This window comes from Narcine bancroftii, chromosome 7 (assembly GCF_036971445.1).
Source record: "Narcine bancroftii isolate sNarBan1 chromosome 7, sNarBan1.hap1, whole genome shotgun sequence".
NCBI lineage: Eukaryota > Metazoa > Chordata > Chondrichthyes > Torpediniformes > Narcinidae > Narcine > Narcine bancroftii.
In genome coordinates, this window is record NC_091475.1 from 19,301,603 (window position 1) to 19,317,771 (window position 16,169).

The window sequence follows — 16,169 nt, forward strand, 5'->3', positions numbered from 1 at the left end:
AGTCACCAACAGGTCCCCACTTCAGGTAACTCTTTCCACTTGGAAACACAAGACAAAAATAACATTCCTGCTTTCCCCATTTCAGCCAAGTGCTTGTAGAATTACAGATTATAGGCAAATAGGAGAATAGGTTTTGGATTTCATCTCCAAGCTCAAAGTTTAACCAACAGTGAGTTAAGATTTCACCTGTCTACTGCACGGATGGGGCAATTTCCACAGTACTATGTGAAGGAGGGCAAGGAATGAGCCTGATGTTTCTCCTTCAAAGGACAAAGCAGTTTGATTGTTCATTCACTTTACATTCGGAATCCTCTGCGAATCCTGTCATGCACGACACGCAATAGAGGAGACTAAGGGATGACTGCACAGAGGTATGACTTTTTCACAGGGCAGCAGAGTTTAAAACTGAAGGGCAAAGGGTTAAGGGGAGAGGGGAAACATTTCAAAGGGGCCAGAGGCGCAATGTTCTCACAGTCAGTGTTAGACACATGGAACAGTGTTTAAAAGACATTTGGAGAGGTACGTGGATAGGGGATTAGCGTAGATAGGTGCCTCGGTCAACATGGACAGATTGGGCCTAAGGGCCTGTGTCCGTTCCAGAAACCTCTATGCCTCTGTGACAGCAACTCCCCTGCAAAAGGTAAGTCACTGGTTGTGGATTATTTTGGTGCAGTCTGAGAGACGTAGCAAGTCTCCATGTCAATACAGGTTTGGTCATTCATACTTTCCACTTGGAACTTTGCAGTAAATAAGCAAATGAGATGCTTCATTTTAATTCCGTTTACACTGTGTTTTCTTTGGATTCTCCTTTCAGTTTCTTGTGCTTTTTCCTATTACTCCATGTTAAATCACAGTCATTATCCACGTATGAAGCGGGATTGCGGTAGAACCACAGATGGGCCTTTCGGCCCATCAAGTTCGTGCTGAACTATCTATTCCACCAAGTGCCATTGACCTGCACCCAATCCATAACCCTCCTTTCCCCTCCCTTCCGTGTACCCAGCCAATCTTCTCTTAAATCTCAAAATCGAACCCGGCCCCAACACCTTCACTGGCACCTCATTCCACACTCTGAGTGAAGAAGTTCCCCCGGTGCTCCCCCTAAGCAGAGGCATATGGTTTTGTGGTGAAACATGGAGGTCCTGAAGACACTGCAACTGTAACACTGAAACGCTGGAGGAAATCAGCCGGTCTCACAACGTCCATAGGAGGTAAAGGTGTACTACCAATGTTTCTTCAAGGTACGAGCTCAGGCCCAAATCGTCGAATATATATTGACCTCCTATAGATGCTGTGAGACTGCCTGTTCCAGCATTTCTGTGGTTTTACTAGGTTATTTTTTTACTGGGCTTACTAGTGCTGAGTCTGATGCTGTTTGTATTAAGGCCCACACAATTTTCTTTGGTTGAGACATTAGCAGGTCAGAATCCTCCTCCCCCCATCATTCAGGGGTGTGCATCTGGAGCTCAGGTTGCTGATGGTTTGGACTAAAGGAAATTTTGTGTAATATCACACTTCTTGTTTTATTACATGACAATAAAATAATCTTGAACCTTGACTTGGGTGCCATTCTGTTGGTCGGGCTTAGATTTGGTGCATCAACATCATGTAAAAGGAAGGTAGCAATCATAGAGCATCAGTAAGTTGTCTGCCAATCTACATACCATGTCCGTCATCAAAGAACTCAGTTATTGTGGCTGAAGTGCATTTGGACCAGGGCTTTGAGGAGTCAATGCTGGTCAGGATGGATGACATGAGTCGCTTATCTTCTGTCAAGCCATAAGACTCTTCACAGAATTTGGAATCGTCATGCGATAGCCCCAGCAGATGTCCTGTGGTCAACAAGAAGTAATTATGTTCAGGCACAAGATTGTCTGATGTGGGGATGTAAATAGTTCTCAGTTTAAACTTAGTTTCACTACTTTGAGTGTCAAATTTTCCTTCAAAGCTGAAGGAGGCTTCACTCAAACAGGCGCCCCACTCCTGTCTGTCCATGGCCTCGTGCATTGTCAAACCGAGGCCACCCGCAAATTGGAGGAACCACACCTCATCTTCCGTCTGGGCACTCACCAGCCATGGCATTAACATTGATTTCTCCAGTTTCCATTAGGCCCTTCCCCTGTCTCCCTCTCTTCCCCATCCCTCGATCTCCTTTCCTCCAACTCTCCATTCCCTTCCACTCAGAAGCTATCCCCTCCCTTTATCATTTTAAAGCTTTTTTTTCTTGTGTCCTGCCACTCATGTCGACCCATGACCTCTTGCCTGCGGACCTGTGCTTCTCCCCCAGTCAATCCCCCTACCATTTTATTCAGGTGTCTGTCTGCCTTTTGCTCATACCTTGATGAAGGGCTCAAGCCTGAAATATTGGTTATTAATGTGGAGATGAAAGCCGTTGAACGTTACGAGAGGATATAGAGAGGATGCAGAGTTGGGCAGAAAAGTAGCAGATGGATTTCAATCCAGATAAGTGTGAGGTGATGCATTTTGAAAGGACTAAACATAAGGATGAGTGCAGGGTAAATAGCCGGTTACTTAAGAGTGTGGATGAACAGAGGGACCTTAGTGTGCAAATCCATACATCCCTTGATAGGATAGTTAAGAAGGTCTGTGGGATGCTGGGATTCATTTATAGGAGGATTGAATTCAGAAATAGAGAGGTCATGTTACAACTCTACAAATCTCTGTTAAAACCACAGAGAGTATTGTGTTCAGTTCTGGTTACCTCATTATAGGAAGGATGTGGAAACTACAGAGGGGGTGCGGAGGAGATTTACCAGGATGTTGCCTGGATTGGGAAACAAGTCTTATGAGGCAAGGTTAGTAGAGCTGGGACTTTTCACTTTGGAGCGTAGAAGTTTGTGAGGAGACTTGATAGAGGTCTACAAGATTCTAAGAGGCATAGATAGGGCAGACGGTCAGCACGTGTTTCCTAAGGCAGGTTCAGCAAACACCAGAGGACTGGCATACAAATTGAAGGGAGGGAAATTTAATAGAGACATTAGAGGTAAGTTTTTTTACACAGGGAGTTGTCGGAGCTTGGAATGCCTTGTGATGGAATCTGAAACGTTGGGAGTAGTTAAGAGACTCTTAGACAGTCACAAGGATGAAAGAAAAATAGAGGGTTACAGTGTAGGGAGGGTTTAGTACTTTTTTTTAGGAAAGAATAGATGGGTCGGCTCAACATTGAAGGCTGAAGGGCCTGTACTGTGCGGTATTGTTCTATGTACTATATCTTTACCTCCCATGGTCTCTGTGGGATATGCAGAGTTTTTCCAACAATTTTTGTGTAAACTACAATCACAGTGTCTACAGATTTTTTTGTTTAACATTCTGATTTATGTTATTCATCCTCTCACTCTGTGGCCACATAATGATCCTGGAAACCTTTACACTGTGACCACAGACTGTCTGAGAGTCTAGGTGGGGATAACATTCCTTGCAACCCCAGTTTTTAATCTGTTGTAGCTGATCTTTGCTTTGTACTAAATACATCAAAGTTTGTTTATTCGAATGTAGTAAACTGAAGTCTAAAACAAATGATTACCATCAGCAGAATAAAAATTGGGGAGGAAAGATTATTTTCTATGAGGTAGCTTGTTGGGGTGTTAATTATCCAACCAGGTACAGGGATAATGTTGAATAATCCATAACATCGTTTAAAATGCAAGCAAAAGAGATATTATTAAAAGAACAATTTGTAAAGAGGTTCAAGACATAGGAGGTGAATAAGCTAGTATCTTTGCAATGGGATGAGTGGCCTCTGTAAAGCATGCTATGTTAATGGGATTGGTCCTTTTCACTACAACGTCCAAAGCAGCCAGGGCTGGATGAGAAGAACTGCACCACATTCCTTGCCCGACCACTCACATATTAAACCCTCACTCTATTCATTAACTGGGCTCTAAACACATAAAGGAATGGTCAAGATATCAACTGAGACAGATTAATTGTCCCTTGAAACCTTCAAGGAGACAGCGAGTGGTCTCACCGGTGAGTGAATATGGATTAGCGTTGTCCAACTCACCAACTTCATGAGCGACTGTAAATGCAGCATGGAGGCCGTCATCTTCAATGATCGCGCAGCTACGGTGAGGGGAGCAGATGGTTCCCACGTCTGCCATTCCCAAGGTATCGCAGGAATGGTGCCCGCACAGATTCTGTGCAGAAAGAGAAATAAAAGTATTAATTTCAAACTGGAGTTTATTTTTAAAAATATCTGGCAGTAAGAAATTCAGATATAACCAGATACACACAGCAGGCCAATCAACAATAAAGGTTAGATAAGATGAGCAAAATGCTTTAATCATTTAGATACTAGCAACTAGATGTTTCTTGCTATGCATACGTTATTCAACTACTATGACCCCAACGTCTTGTTGAACTGACTAGATGAGAAGGTTCTTTTCCCATCTGAGTGTCTGGGCAAGAGCAAGGTTTAAAGAACATGCACAAATTGACTCCAAATGATCAAAACACCAAAGAGCCCAGAGGACTCAGCATCTATGGGAAGCAAAGACTGCATAATGCTTTCCAGTGGAGAGTGCCTAATGCTTTCCAAAGAAGGTACTCACTTAAATCATCTCCTATGGAAGCTGCGATACCAATTGAGTTTCTTCATTATGATTGTCTATTTCACTTAAGTCTTTCAGACACTTACGCTCCTGCTGTTCATCCCTTGATTATTTGGAAGGAAAACAAGGAGCCTGCAGGTGCTGGAGAACCAGAGCAATACACAAGAATGCTGGAGGAACTCAGCAGATCAGGCAGCGTCCATGGAAAGCAGTAGGCAGCCTCTGTGCAAAGTAATCGGCACTCTCCATTGGGAGGTCCTCTTAGAACAGAATTTCTTCGGCCAGAGGGTAGTATATCTGTGGAATTTGATGCCCTAGGCGTTAGGTCCTTGGCTGTATTGAAGGCAGCGATTGTTTAGCCAGGGCATCAGAGATTATGGGGAGAAGGCCGGACAGTGGGTCTGAGTTGGAAAATGGATCAGCTCATGATTGAATGGTGGGATGGTGGGACAGACTCGATGGGCTGAACATCCGATTTCTGCTCCTATGTCTTACGGTATTATGGAATGCAACAGGCTGTCGCTCCGCAAAGAAATAGGCACTCTCCTTTGGAAAGCAATGGGCAGCTCTAAGTGGGCTCTCCAATGGAGAGTGGCCATTACCTTGCATTACCCTGCCTACTGCTTTCCATGGACGCTGCCTGACTTGCTGAGTTCCTCCAGCATTCTTGTGTATTGCTCTGGTTCTCCAGCATCCGCAGGCGCCTTGTTTACCTTCTAAATGATCAAGGGATGAACAGTAGGAGAGTAAGTGTCTGAAAGGCAAACTGATGACTTAAGTGAAATAGACAATCATGATGAAGAAACTCAACAGGTAACGCAGCTTCCATAGGAGATGATTTAAGTGTGTACCTTCGGGAACACATTGCAGCTGAATGTGCAATGCCTTTTCTCATTATAATGCTCATTGGCTGTTCATGCCACAAATGAATTTCTATGTTTGCATCAAAATTTACATCTAAATTCATTGGATTGTCCTTCCTTTTCTCTTTCGGGCAGAGCATATTATGTTGGAGAGATTAAATGATAACATCCAAGTTCAAATTCAAGGATCTCTGCAACAACATTGTAGTGTCTGGCTCTTTCAGCGGATTTGTTTGTCTGTCTGGTGCTCCAGTCAGCACTCCTTGGGGCAGTGTTCTAAATAAATACATTTGGGTAATTGTGGCTGCTTGAAATGGTCAGATTACATCTCAGAAGAAATCTGCAACAGATAATTGGCTTCCTTTCTCATTTTATCTTTAAAATTGTTTGGATTTATAAGTTGTATCATAATTGATACATTTAAAAAAACTCTGAGACCTGTATTTCACGCTGTGGGTACAAAACTCTGAGACCTGTATTTCACGCTGTGGGTACAAAAATTATGTCCAAAAGTAGGTTGTTTTTCTCGCTGATAAAATCAAATGAACACATCTAATGATGCATTCATTCATTTTACTCCGAGTTATCTCTTGTGCCCTTCTCTCCTGCAAAGTGGTTCAGCGTTTGCACTTTTGAGTCAGAAAATTAGAAGTCATCAACTATCTCTTAGACGAGGTCTTCTATTCTCTCCTCGGTACTTCTAAATTATCTAGTGGCTGAATAACTGGCTGACTGCCAAGGTACAAAACCAGAATACAGACGGAGTTAAAACTTAGAAATGCTGGAGGAACTCGGCAGGTCTCGCAGCATCCTTAGGAGGTAAAGATATACAGACTACGTTTCGGGCCTGAGCCCTTAACCCCTCAAAACGTCTTGCCCTCCACTCTCTGCACTAATCCCAACCTCACCATCAAACACATTGCTCCCGTACAGTTGGAGTTAACCATTCAATATTTGCCTGAGGGGATGGTGGAGACAGACACACTCCTAACATTTATGAAGGAAAATGAGAGGAAAAGAGTTTAACAGATTGCAAAGGAACAAAAACATGATAAAGACTAAGAGTGGAGGGAGGATGCAATGGGCAGTGTTTTCATGCCTTGCAGTAGATTGAAGATTCCTTGATTGTCATGTAATAGCACAGAACATGTGATATTACCCAAAATTCACTTCTGTTTGCTCTAAGGCAGAGTCGCCATTAGTGCCGCCCGGAACCTCTTACAGTACAAGAAAGAGAAGCAAAAGAGAGTCCCTTCAGAGACACTGAGTGTCTGTGGATTCACCTTTAGCACTCCCGCAACCTCTGCAGTGTCACCGACTCCTGTTCGATTCATCGGCAACCCGAGCTCCCGATCCAAACTTCCAACATTATCAGAAAAACCTTCGGTGTCCGAGGCTTTTTGGGAGTCCTTCTTGCCCTCAGAATGCTCTTGAATCCTGGCTCTGATACCTGGTTCCCATGAGCCAGTCTTTAGCAGCCTGCAGCCTGTGCTGATCCCCTCCCCCCCCAACCGTAAGTCTCCTGCGGCCCGTGTGAGTCCCTCAGCTGCTGAGCCCCTCGCTGGTCCGCCGCCATGGTCACCGTCCTCTGCTTCTCCTTCTCAACAGAGGGTACTCGCCCCGTTTCTGGTGCCCTGCACCAGTCCGCTGCTGTCCTGGAGACTGCAAACCTTCGTGGCCACTGCCAAGCACAGACGCCGCCAGCTTGGGCACGGACCTCCGTGGTCGCAGGATTTCACTTAAAAATACACGGTCAGCTCCTTTAACAGGGCATTTAAGGCCTGTATGGAACCATCAGCATGAGGACCAAATGATTGAACCCTTCGGAGCAGTGCTGTCTCTCTGCTCTCCACTCCCCCAGGTCCATACCAGTGACAGCGCTGTCATTCCAGCAGCTCCGACAGTACCGCCGTTGAATCAAGTGTCTCTGCTGGTCAACACACTGTACTGTTGCATCCAATTAAAGGATCAGGGTGCTACAGCAGAGTTTATTTTCCTTTTAGCTGACACGATATCTTTAGGAAAATAAATAGATGTGTGTGAACGTGTGCAACAACAAATATATGCACGTGCACAAATTAATGTGGACCAGTATATGGAAACAAGCAGACTTTAGTGTTTATTATTTACATAATATTAGGGCCAAAACCCCTTGTGTGTTTCTGACACATTCATGTTCCGGTGTGGGATTTAAAGGTTACCATGCCAGCACTCGGCTCTTCCTGGGTAAGTCATTTATTCAGAGCGCAGTTGTTGATAGACATGAGGTACCGGCCACTCCCCATCGAGACACATCTAACCTGGCGTTTACTTGCTCTTCTGATTCAGTCTTTGAATCCACACACCTCCTCTGAAATGGCACAGGGATTTTAAATGATTTTTCCCCAAAATATTGTGGAAATAGATGATTTAATAGAGGTCTACAAGATGATGAGAGAGATGGATAGGGTGGACAGCCAACACCTTTCTCTCAGGGCGACATCAGCAAACACCAGAGGACGTCTGCACAAGGGGAGGGGAGGAAAGTTTGGGGGCGACCTCAGGGCAAGTTTCTTTTTACACAGGGGCTAGTGGGTGCCTGGAGTGCATTGCCAAAGGGTGTGGTGGAGGCTGGAACATAGGGACATTTAAAAGACTCTTAAGACAGGAAAAAACAGAGTGTTTTGGGTGTGAAGTAGGGAAGGATTATATTGTTAAGTAAATTTATATAGGTTGGCACAACATCGTGATCTGAAGGGTCTGTACTGTCATGTTCTTATGTTGGATGTTCAATAAGATATCACACAGTGGGGAGACAGAGTAAAGGCCAATTCCTCCTGCAATATATTAAATTACATGGATAGGTTGGTTCAATGAAAGGCACACTAACTTCTGATGAAGGGTCACACAAGGTTCTTCTCAGTTATAAAGCAAGGAATGGACCTCAAGGGAATTCTGCCAAATGCATTAAAAAAAAACTCCAACTGTGTAATAGGAATAGAATTTGTGAACCTTACAGCCACCGTGGTCGTTGTATCGCTAACTGGATGACTGCATTGCATGCAGGATTGCTGCATTGTCGATGAGTTGGTCAGGGGTTGACACTGGTCTGACATGTATTGTATCTGGGGTTACTATGTTATGTATGGGGTTCTAGTAGTATATTATCACTGGATTATTGTACAGGCACATTGTCTGAGTCAAAATGTTTTCACTGCTGCTGTGGCATTGGCATTACGGTCCTGATACAGAGGCTATGGTCCTGGCACTAGGGCTATTGGATGGCCATTTGGATCATTCAGTTGGTACTTGGGTTCCAGTCCTGACATTGGGGTTAATGTGTTTGCAGTCCTGGCACTGGGGTTAAATGTACTGTAAGGCAGGGACCAACTGTGTTTCCATTGCGGTTGCACCACATCACAAACCTGAAAACCACTTGTCTTTTTAACAAGACCTTGAAGTAGATTTTGCCCTGATTCAATGGAGCTAAGACACAACTTTATTTTCACTTTTACATGCCTCTTTTTCTGATGGTGTTTATTTGCCCAGGGTATGTCCCTTGGTGATAATAGCCAAGAAGGCCTTGGATAAGTGGCAGGCCATTTTGCCCTGCCAAAATCAACATCTATACCTATCCACTGGAGGGACAGTGATCAAGTGTAAGAATCTTTACCCAGTTGATACTGCAACCCAGACCCTTACCCTCCTTGGGGCTGAGAACAATGGGTTTAAACCAGCTCAGTGATCAAACCCAGGATTGTCATTGGCTGACAGGATCAATGCATTTATTCAGTAAGAAACCAGGAGGAATTAATCTTCATGCAAATATGAGCCCATCCAATGCATTCACAAGGGGTGATCGACAATAGCTAATTTACTTATCAGCCAGCATGCCTTTGGGAGGTGGGAGGGAACTGGAGCACTCAAGGGAAACCCACGCAGTCATAAAAAGAATGTTGAAGGTCCCCACAGTAGGCATCGAACAGAATCGAACCTTGGCGACTGCAGCTCAATTATCTACAGCACGACTGCATCATCCGCCACTTCTGGAGGGGTGGGAAGAAAGCAAATGGGTTCTTTGGCGATAAGCACAATCTGCTGGAAGAACTCAGCAGGTCGGGCAGCGACAGTGGGAGAAAAAGTCGCCGAAGCACTATATTGATATTTTGGTGTACTGGGCTTGCTCCTGGCAAGTTTGCGGGCACTGATTAGAATCAATGTTTTGAATAGATTTTGCCGTCCATGCACAGTGGACGAGACCGCATTGAGGAAAATCCGCTAACACTGCACAGAAGGCATGATCCATTGATCTTTCAATCAGTGGCTCAGAGGTCACTACATTATGTAGTGTGTGGAAATGGAGATGCATTTGCTGAAAATGGCATAACTGATGCTATTTTTGACCGATATCAATTGTATTCCAGTGATGCTATAAAGAGAACTGACTTCTGCTTTTAAAGGATAAACAGCTCCTTGTCAGTTTGGACAACAAGAGCACGTGGGTAAGGCAGGGTGTGAAAGATTACTTCCTTGGTTTGCATGCCAGTGATGCAAACCCTTTCTGGTATTTTCAGTATCTTGATAACCAAAAGCCAAGGTTGAAACAAGCCTTGTACACATAAAATGCTTATGCTTTACTTGACCTAAAACCCAATGATATTTTGGCAGCCTCCGGAGTGTAGACTTCCACAAATCTGTTTCTTCCCATTCCCCAAGATGATGTTTGCCTGGTTACATGACCAAGTTCTGTTGAAAAGCTTCTATTTATCTTTTTTACAGTTCGCTCCCTATATCCCCTGGGTCTAGTTTGGATGGACAGATCCATAAAGTAAGGCCTGGTTATCTGGTTTTACATTCCAAGTAGTCACAGTTTCACAGCACATGGTAATATTGGAGGATCAACGGGCAAAATCGATCCTATCTTCCACCAAGCTCTGCACTGATTCATCTGGTAGTGGTTTGGTAGGGGGTGGTGGTGTTATGAATGAGTGAAAACCAATTGAAATTGGTGATCGAGAAGGAAATTTTGTGTTTCAATATCCCTTCTTCAGGGGCATTGAGAGCAATTGCTACTTTCACATTTTGAAAGATCGATCCAATAGCCTCAAACTCACAGATAAAAGACAAGTTTTATGTTTCTCATTAAAAAAGTGAATTAGATATAATATCAGGCTGGTTAACAAGAGGGAGCCCCTTGAATTAACAGGGTCTCTGGAAGCATAGATCAGATACTGACTTGATAGAATGGAAGAGTTGTGGTAAATCGTTACATTTCAGATGGGAGGATGGCAGATAATTATCAGTACACTGGGGCAATGTGACAGCAACATCACATCTCCACAGTACAGAGGGTGGTGAGAACGTGGAAGGAGCTGCCAGAGTAAGCGTAGAGGTGAGTACAATTATCACTTTAAAGACATTGAGGTAGGAAAGATTTAGAGGGTCAAACACAGGCAAATGGGACTTGCTCGCGTAGGTAGTTCGGCTGGCATGAATGAATTGGCCTGTTTCCCTGTTGTATTGGTCTATGACTCCACAACCAGTTTAAACTTTGAAGGAAGGAGGGGAGTTGTCAAAAAAAAAGACTGCCTAGAGGATTTTGAAGGCACGCTGCTCTCCAGGGCAATAGTAGAGGTACTGGTGCTTCATTATCACTGGGCCTGTTCTAGAACTCTGTGTCTGACAGCCCTGTGAATGTACCTTCACCAGAAGAATTGTTGCTCGTGAAGATGGCTTACCACCACCTTCTGAAGGAAGGTCTTGTGACACTGGTCTTGTCAGTGATACTCAGATCTCCTTCCCCCCCCCCCACCAAAAAAAATTTAAAAATTTTGTGTTTCACCTTATTGTGAAATCTGGTTTCCACATGAAGAAACAAATCAAAGCTGACATATAGTGGCTTTACAAATGCAATCATCTTAGTGGGAGGAATGACAACTAGTGTGGGAAAGATAACAATATACCTCCTATATGCAACTTCACTGATAACTAGAAATTCTGATTGGTCCACAGGGAAAAGAATCTCAGGGTTGTATGTGATGTCATGTATGTAGTCTGACAATAAATCTGAACTTGACAATTGAAGTACCTGTACTGCAAGTATACTGCTGTATACTTGTACAGCAGGCAACACTTCTATTCACTTAAAAATGTCACTGTTTAATATAAATGACATAACATAGAAACAGGGCCTTTAGCCCAGCATAGCCATCTGCTCTGCTCTGCAGTGATTCCTTCTTTGTTCTGGCTTTTTAAAGTGTCCGTCCAAGTGCTCTTAAATGCACTAATTGTGCCCACTCTGGCAGCATGTTGCAGATACAAATGACTATGTAAAAGGTGGGGTGGCACAGTTAGAGCCGTGGTTAGCACAATGCTATTACAGTACCAAATCTGTCAGGATTTTTTTTTAATGCTCTCCCCTTATCTGGGTGTGTTTCCTCTGGGTGCTCCAGTTCCCTCTGACATGCCATTGCCCTTCAGGTTAGTGGGTTAATTGGTTGTATGGGTGTATTTGGATGGTGTGGACTCATAGGCTGGAAGGGCCTAATATCCTACCTATAACCCTAGAATTCCATTCAAATCTCCTCTTTCTAAATTTAACCCTCCTATTTGGTACCTAAACCACAGGAGAAAAAGATTTTGATTATCCACCTTTATCTATGCCACTCATAATCAGACTTCCATCAAGTCAGCCTCCTTTGCTCCTGGGAGAACAAACTCAACCTCTCCCATAACTGAAGTCCTCCAATCCAGGCAACATCCTGGTGAATCTCGTCTGGAGATCCATGATGTGGCAACCAGAACTGCACACAATGAAGTCATGCATTGCTTAATGTCCACAATACGTTCTGTGAAATAGGACGTTATGCGATTTGGACATTGTGCAAACACCACGTTATAGTAACAGGTGTATATTATGACTAATAAGACACATGTATGATAGATTATATATGTACTGGACCAATATTGTACACGCCTGTCAGTAATCTAGCTTTGTATACTAGAGACATGAGATACAGTACACATGTTGCATTCAGGAAGCTGGTACATCCTGTTCTCCGATCTGGTTTTCTGAACTCTATTCTAACCTTATGGGACCACGGACATATACGCGATTGGACATTGCCCGTAATGCGGTGCGTCACTGTACTCCAATTAAATTGGATTGAGAGAAGATTGGGCAAAACAAAGGGGTTGATGTAGTGGGGCTGGGTGGGGGTGGGAATAACTTGAACAACTAATGATCTTGCCCACCAAAAAAAAAAGGAATCTCAGGGTTGCATGCAACATCATGAACCCGAATCTGGGATATGGAGCAAAAAATGAAGGACTCCCCCCCCCCCCCCTAACAATGCACTGCATAATAATTGAAGGTTGGATTCTTTCCCCTCCTGATTCTGCTCCAATGCCTGAGTTTTTAAGGGTGTAATCTATCGCGGAATTTTACAAGCCCTTTTCAGATGTCTGTCTGCAGAAGTAACCGGGGCCGGTGGAACTTTGTGTTGGCCCCTCCAAGCACAGAGTGTGGCCTGCTGAGACTTCCTGCAGTTGACTGAATCGGGACCAGAATTACCATCAGGACGGCTCAAAGAAAAACTAAACGTTTGGCCAAGACAGTCTGATTATTTCGCAGAGGACACAATGCAATGTTTGCCAGGGAGGGTTCATCAACCTGGCTCCCCTTTAATTTCGCAAGCACGTGTTGCTCACCACAGAGCTCTGTTTATCAACATCTGGGAGGAAGCTGCTGGTCTGGTTCGACTGCGTGTGCAGTCGCTCTTCGAACAGAACGCACTCAGTCGTCCCAAGACGAAGGGATAGACAGGTCCAGCAGTACAGGACCAAAGCAACACAAGACCACATGTCCCCCAAACAAACTCGGCAGCTCAGCCATGCATGTTTTAAGTGCCTTCTTCATAAACACACATTTAATATTTCTTTTAACAAATCGGTTGGAGCAAAAGCAATCAGTTTATTCTCCGGCGGATTAATAAACGTGATAGGAAGCAGACAGACAGGGAGGTGATGGCAGACAAGGGTCGATAGTGTTCGGTGTCATTGGAGATAGAGGAGGCGAAGCTATGGATAGAGGGATGAGAAGAGGCTGGGGTTGACAAGCCAGTTTTAGGATGTGGAGCGGGAGTCAAATTCTGACATTACGCTCAACACACACACACATACACCCCTGTTGCCAACGGGCAAATGGGCCAGATTCTAGGGGCAATACTCAAACGCGCTGGTGAAACTCAGCAGGTCACCCAGCGTCTATAGGAAGGCGGTCGTTGATTGCCCTTTACTTCCAATGAATGCTGCGTGACCTGCTGAGATTTTTTTTTCTCTCCAGCACTGCACTGGACCCCAGGCTCTGTTGACTTTTCTGAACTGAACCGGATTCTATGGGATTGGCTGATATCAATGTGCAAACCTCACTGGTACTACCTGGGACCCTCCCACCGGACCCCACCTACTTGGAGACTGGAAGGGGCACTCAATGCAAACATAGGTGCATGCTTGTTGGCACTGAGCAAGGTTGGAAGCTGGCTTCTTACCTCCCGAGTGAATAGGAGGGCAGCATCATGCCGCTCGGTCTCCCGGTTCGCCACGCCAAACCTCGCGTGTTGCCACTTGCAGAAGTTCTTCAGTGTCATCGCCGCGTTCTTGTTGACCTGAGGCCCTTCGGCCCCTTGACTGATAACCGTGATGTTGACCACAGCCAGGCGCACCGGATTCTCGATGCTGGCGTGGCCGAACAGCTTGGAGGCGATGGAAGCTAGCGTCAGCAGGTAGTGTTGGATGTTGCGGCCGTACTTTCTGGCCATGGATGCGTCTGCCACCAGAAGCATCTTCACATGGCGGGGTCGGGACACCGAGCGCTTGGAGCGCCCGGGAACCTTGGCGGGTGCCGGGGTGCCGGAGGGCTTGAGGTGCTTGGGCTTGGCGCGGCGCCCGGAGTCACGGATCTGGCAGCGGCTGGGATGGCCCAAGGTCTGGAACTTGAAGCCGTCCCTGGAGAAGATGTGCAGCACAGGCTCGGAGGCATCTCCAAACGCCCGGTGGCCCCGGGAAGCCGAGGCGACCAGCGGGTTGATGGTGTACCGCGAATCCCCCAAGGCGAAGAAACCATCCAGCGCCCCGCACACGTTGAAGACGGCCAGGGACTCCGGGTTATTGTCCACCGTTCCCCGGTAGAAGCAGCGGCCACTCGCCCCTTCGCCCAGCTCCAAGCCTCCCAGCACCGAGGCGCCGAAGCGGGGCGACCTGACAGCTTCGTCCCGTTGAAGATCGAGGAGAAATCTCTTGCCGTCCGCGTACAGAATGTAACCGAGCTTGCCGTCGCCCGCGTATATCCGATCCACGGTCTGCACCAGTCCGCTCCTCCTCCTCCATCCCGGCTTGAGAGGGAGCAGATCACCGCCAGGGTACCTCTGACCGGGAGCAGGTTGCTCTTCCGAAAGGCACAACACCGGCAGACTCCACAAGGCGACCAACAACAACATTGTCCCGCAAGGATATATGCAAAAAAAAAATGCACAGGTTATCTCAATCCCAAATTAAGCAAAGACACCGTCAACTTTCCAACTTCCCAAATGTATTGCCTTGGCGATAGTGAATGTTTATTTTGCAAGTTAAGTTCTTAGCAAAGCTGCTGTACTCCTCCCCTACCCTCCTCACTGCGAGAAGGGAGTCAGGTCTAAGAGGGCAGGCTGTGTAGCATTGAATTTATAGCGTATTCTCAACCGACACCGGCTGCAGAGAGATCGTCACCGCTGCGTGTTAAAGGCGAGGTTCCCATCGCGCCCTCCCCCTTCCGATGGCAAGATCTTGGCTGCAACCCAATCACCACCATCCAACCAGCGTCACTCGTTCACTTCGTTAGGACCTTCTTGTGAAAGCGCTGGGGCGGGGGTGGGGGGACCCACTCATCGACCCACTCATCGACCCCGTTTCCCGAGCTTGTCCCCGCAAAAAGCTTCGGACGTCATTGATGGTCATTGGGATCCAGTTCAAATGCGACTTATTTACCTCCCGGACGGAGAAATGATTTGGGGCAAAGGGTATGCACCTGCGCCGCATCCCACTGCAAGTCGACCGGGCGGAGGTGGGAAAGGTGGAGCGGGTGTTGGGAAGCCAAGATCACGACCACGCCGAATGGTGACCAACATCCCAGGTGGCCGAAAGGGGCAGCTTCTATGTTTACAAGAAGGTTCAATCAGAGTGCAATTCAAATTCTGACAGGACGTGGAACTCTCTCTCTCTCTCACACACACACACAAACACACACACACACAAATACACACACACACACACAAATACACAAATACACACACACCCATACATATACACACACACACACACAAATACACACACACACAAATACACACACATACATACACACACACACAAATACACACATACACAAATACACGCACACACATACATATACACATACACACACACAAATGCACACACACATACACACACATACACAAACACAACATACACACACATACACGAAGAGAACTCTCTCTCTCACACACATACTCGCGCGGCGAATGGGCCAAATTCGAGAGACAACACAAAAAAAAGTCCTGGGGTCGAGTACAAGGCTGGAGAAACTCAGCAGGTCACGCAGCACCCCAATAGGAAGGGTAACCGAAACGTGGGCTGCCTTTTACTTATGGGTGCTGCGTGACCTGCTGAGTTTCTCCAGCCTTGCACTCGACCCCAGGATGGAACTCGCTGATACGGGGATTGG

General features: G+C 45.8%; 1 protein-coding gene across 1 annotated transcript in view; it reads right to left on the reverse strand.

Annotated features, from left to right (window-relative positions):
• Positions 1-15,118, reverse strand: part of LOC138738572 (A disintegrin and metalloproteinase with thrombospondin motifs 5) — a 45,374-nt gene extending 30,256 nt beyond the window's left edge. Inside the window, exons 1-3 of the mRNA XM_069889031.1 lie at positions 13,963-15,118; positions 4,025-4,157; positions 1,665-1,832 (exon numbers count right to left, since the gene is read on the reverse strand). Of these exons, the coding sequence (XP_069745132.1) occupies positions 1,665-1,832; positions 4,025-4,157; positions 13,963-14,910 (1,249 nt within the window). The 5' untranslated portion in view covers positions 14,911-15,118. The remainder of the gene's footprint in view (positions 1-1,664; positions 1,833-4,024; positions 4,158-13,962) is intronic.
• Positions 15,119-16,169: the final 1,051 nt, after the last annotated feature.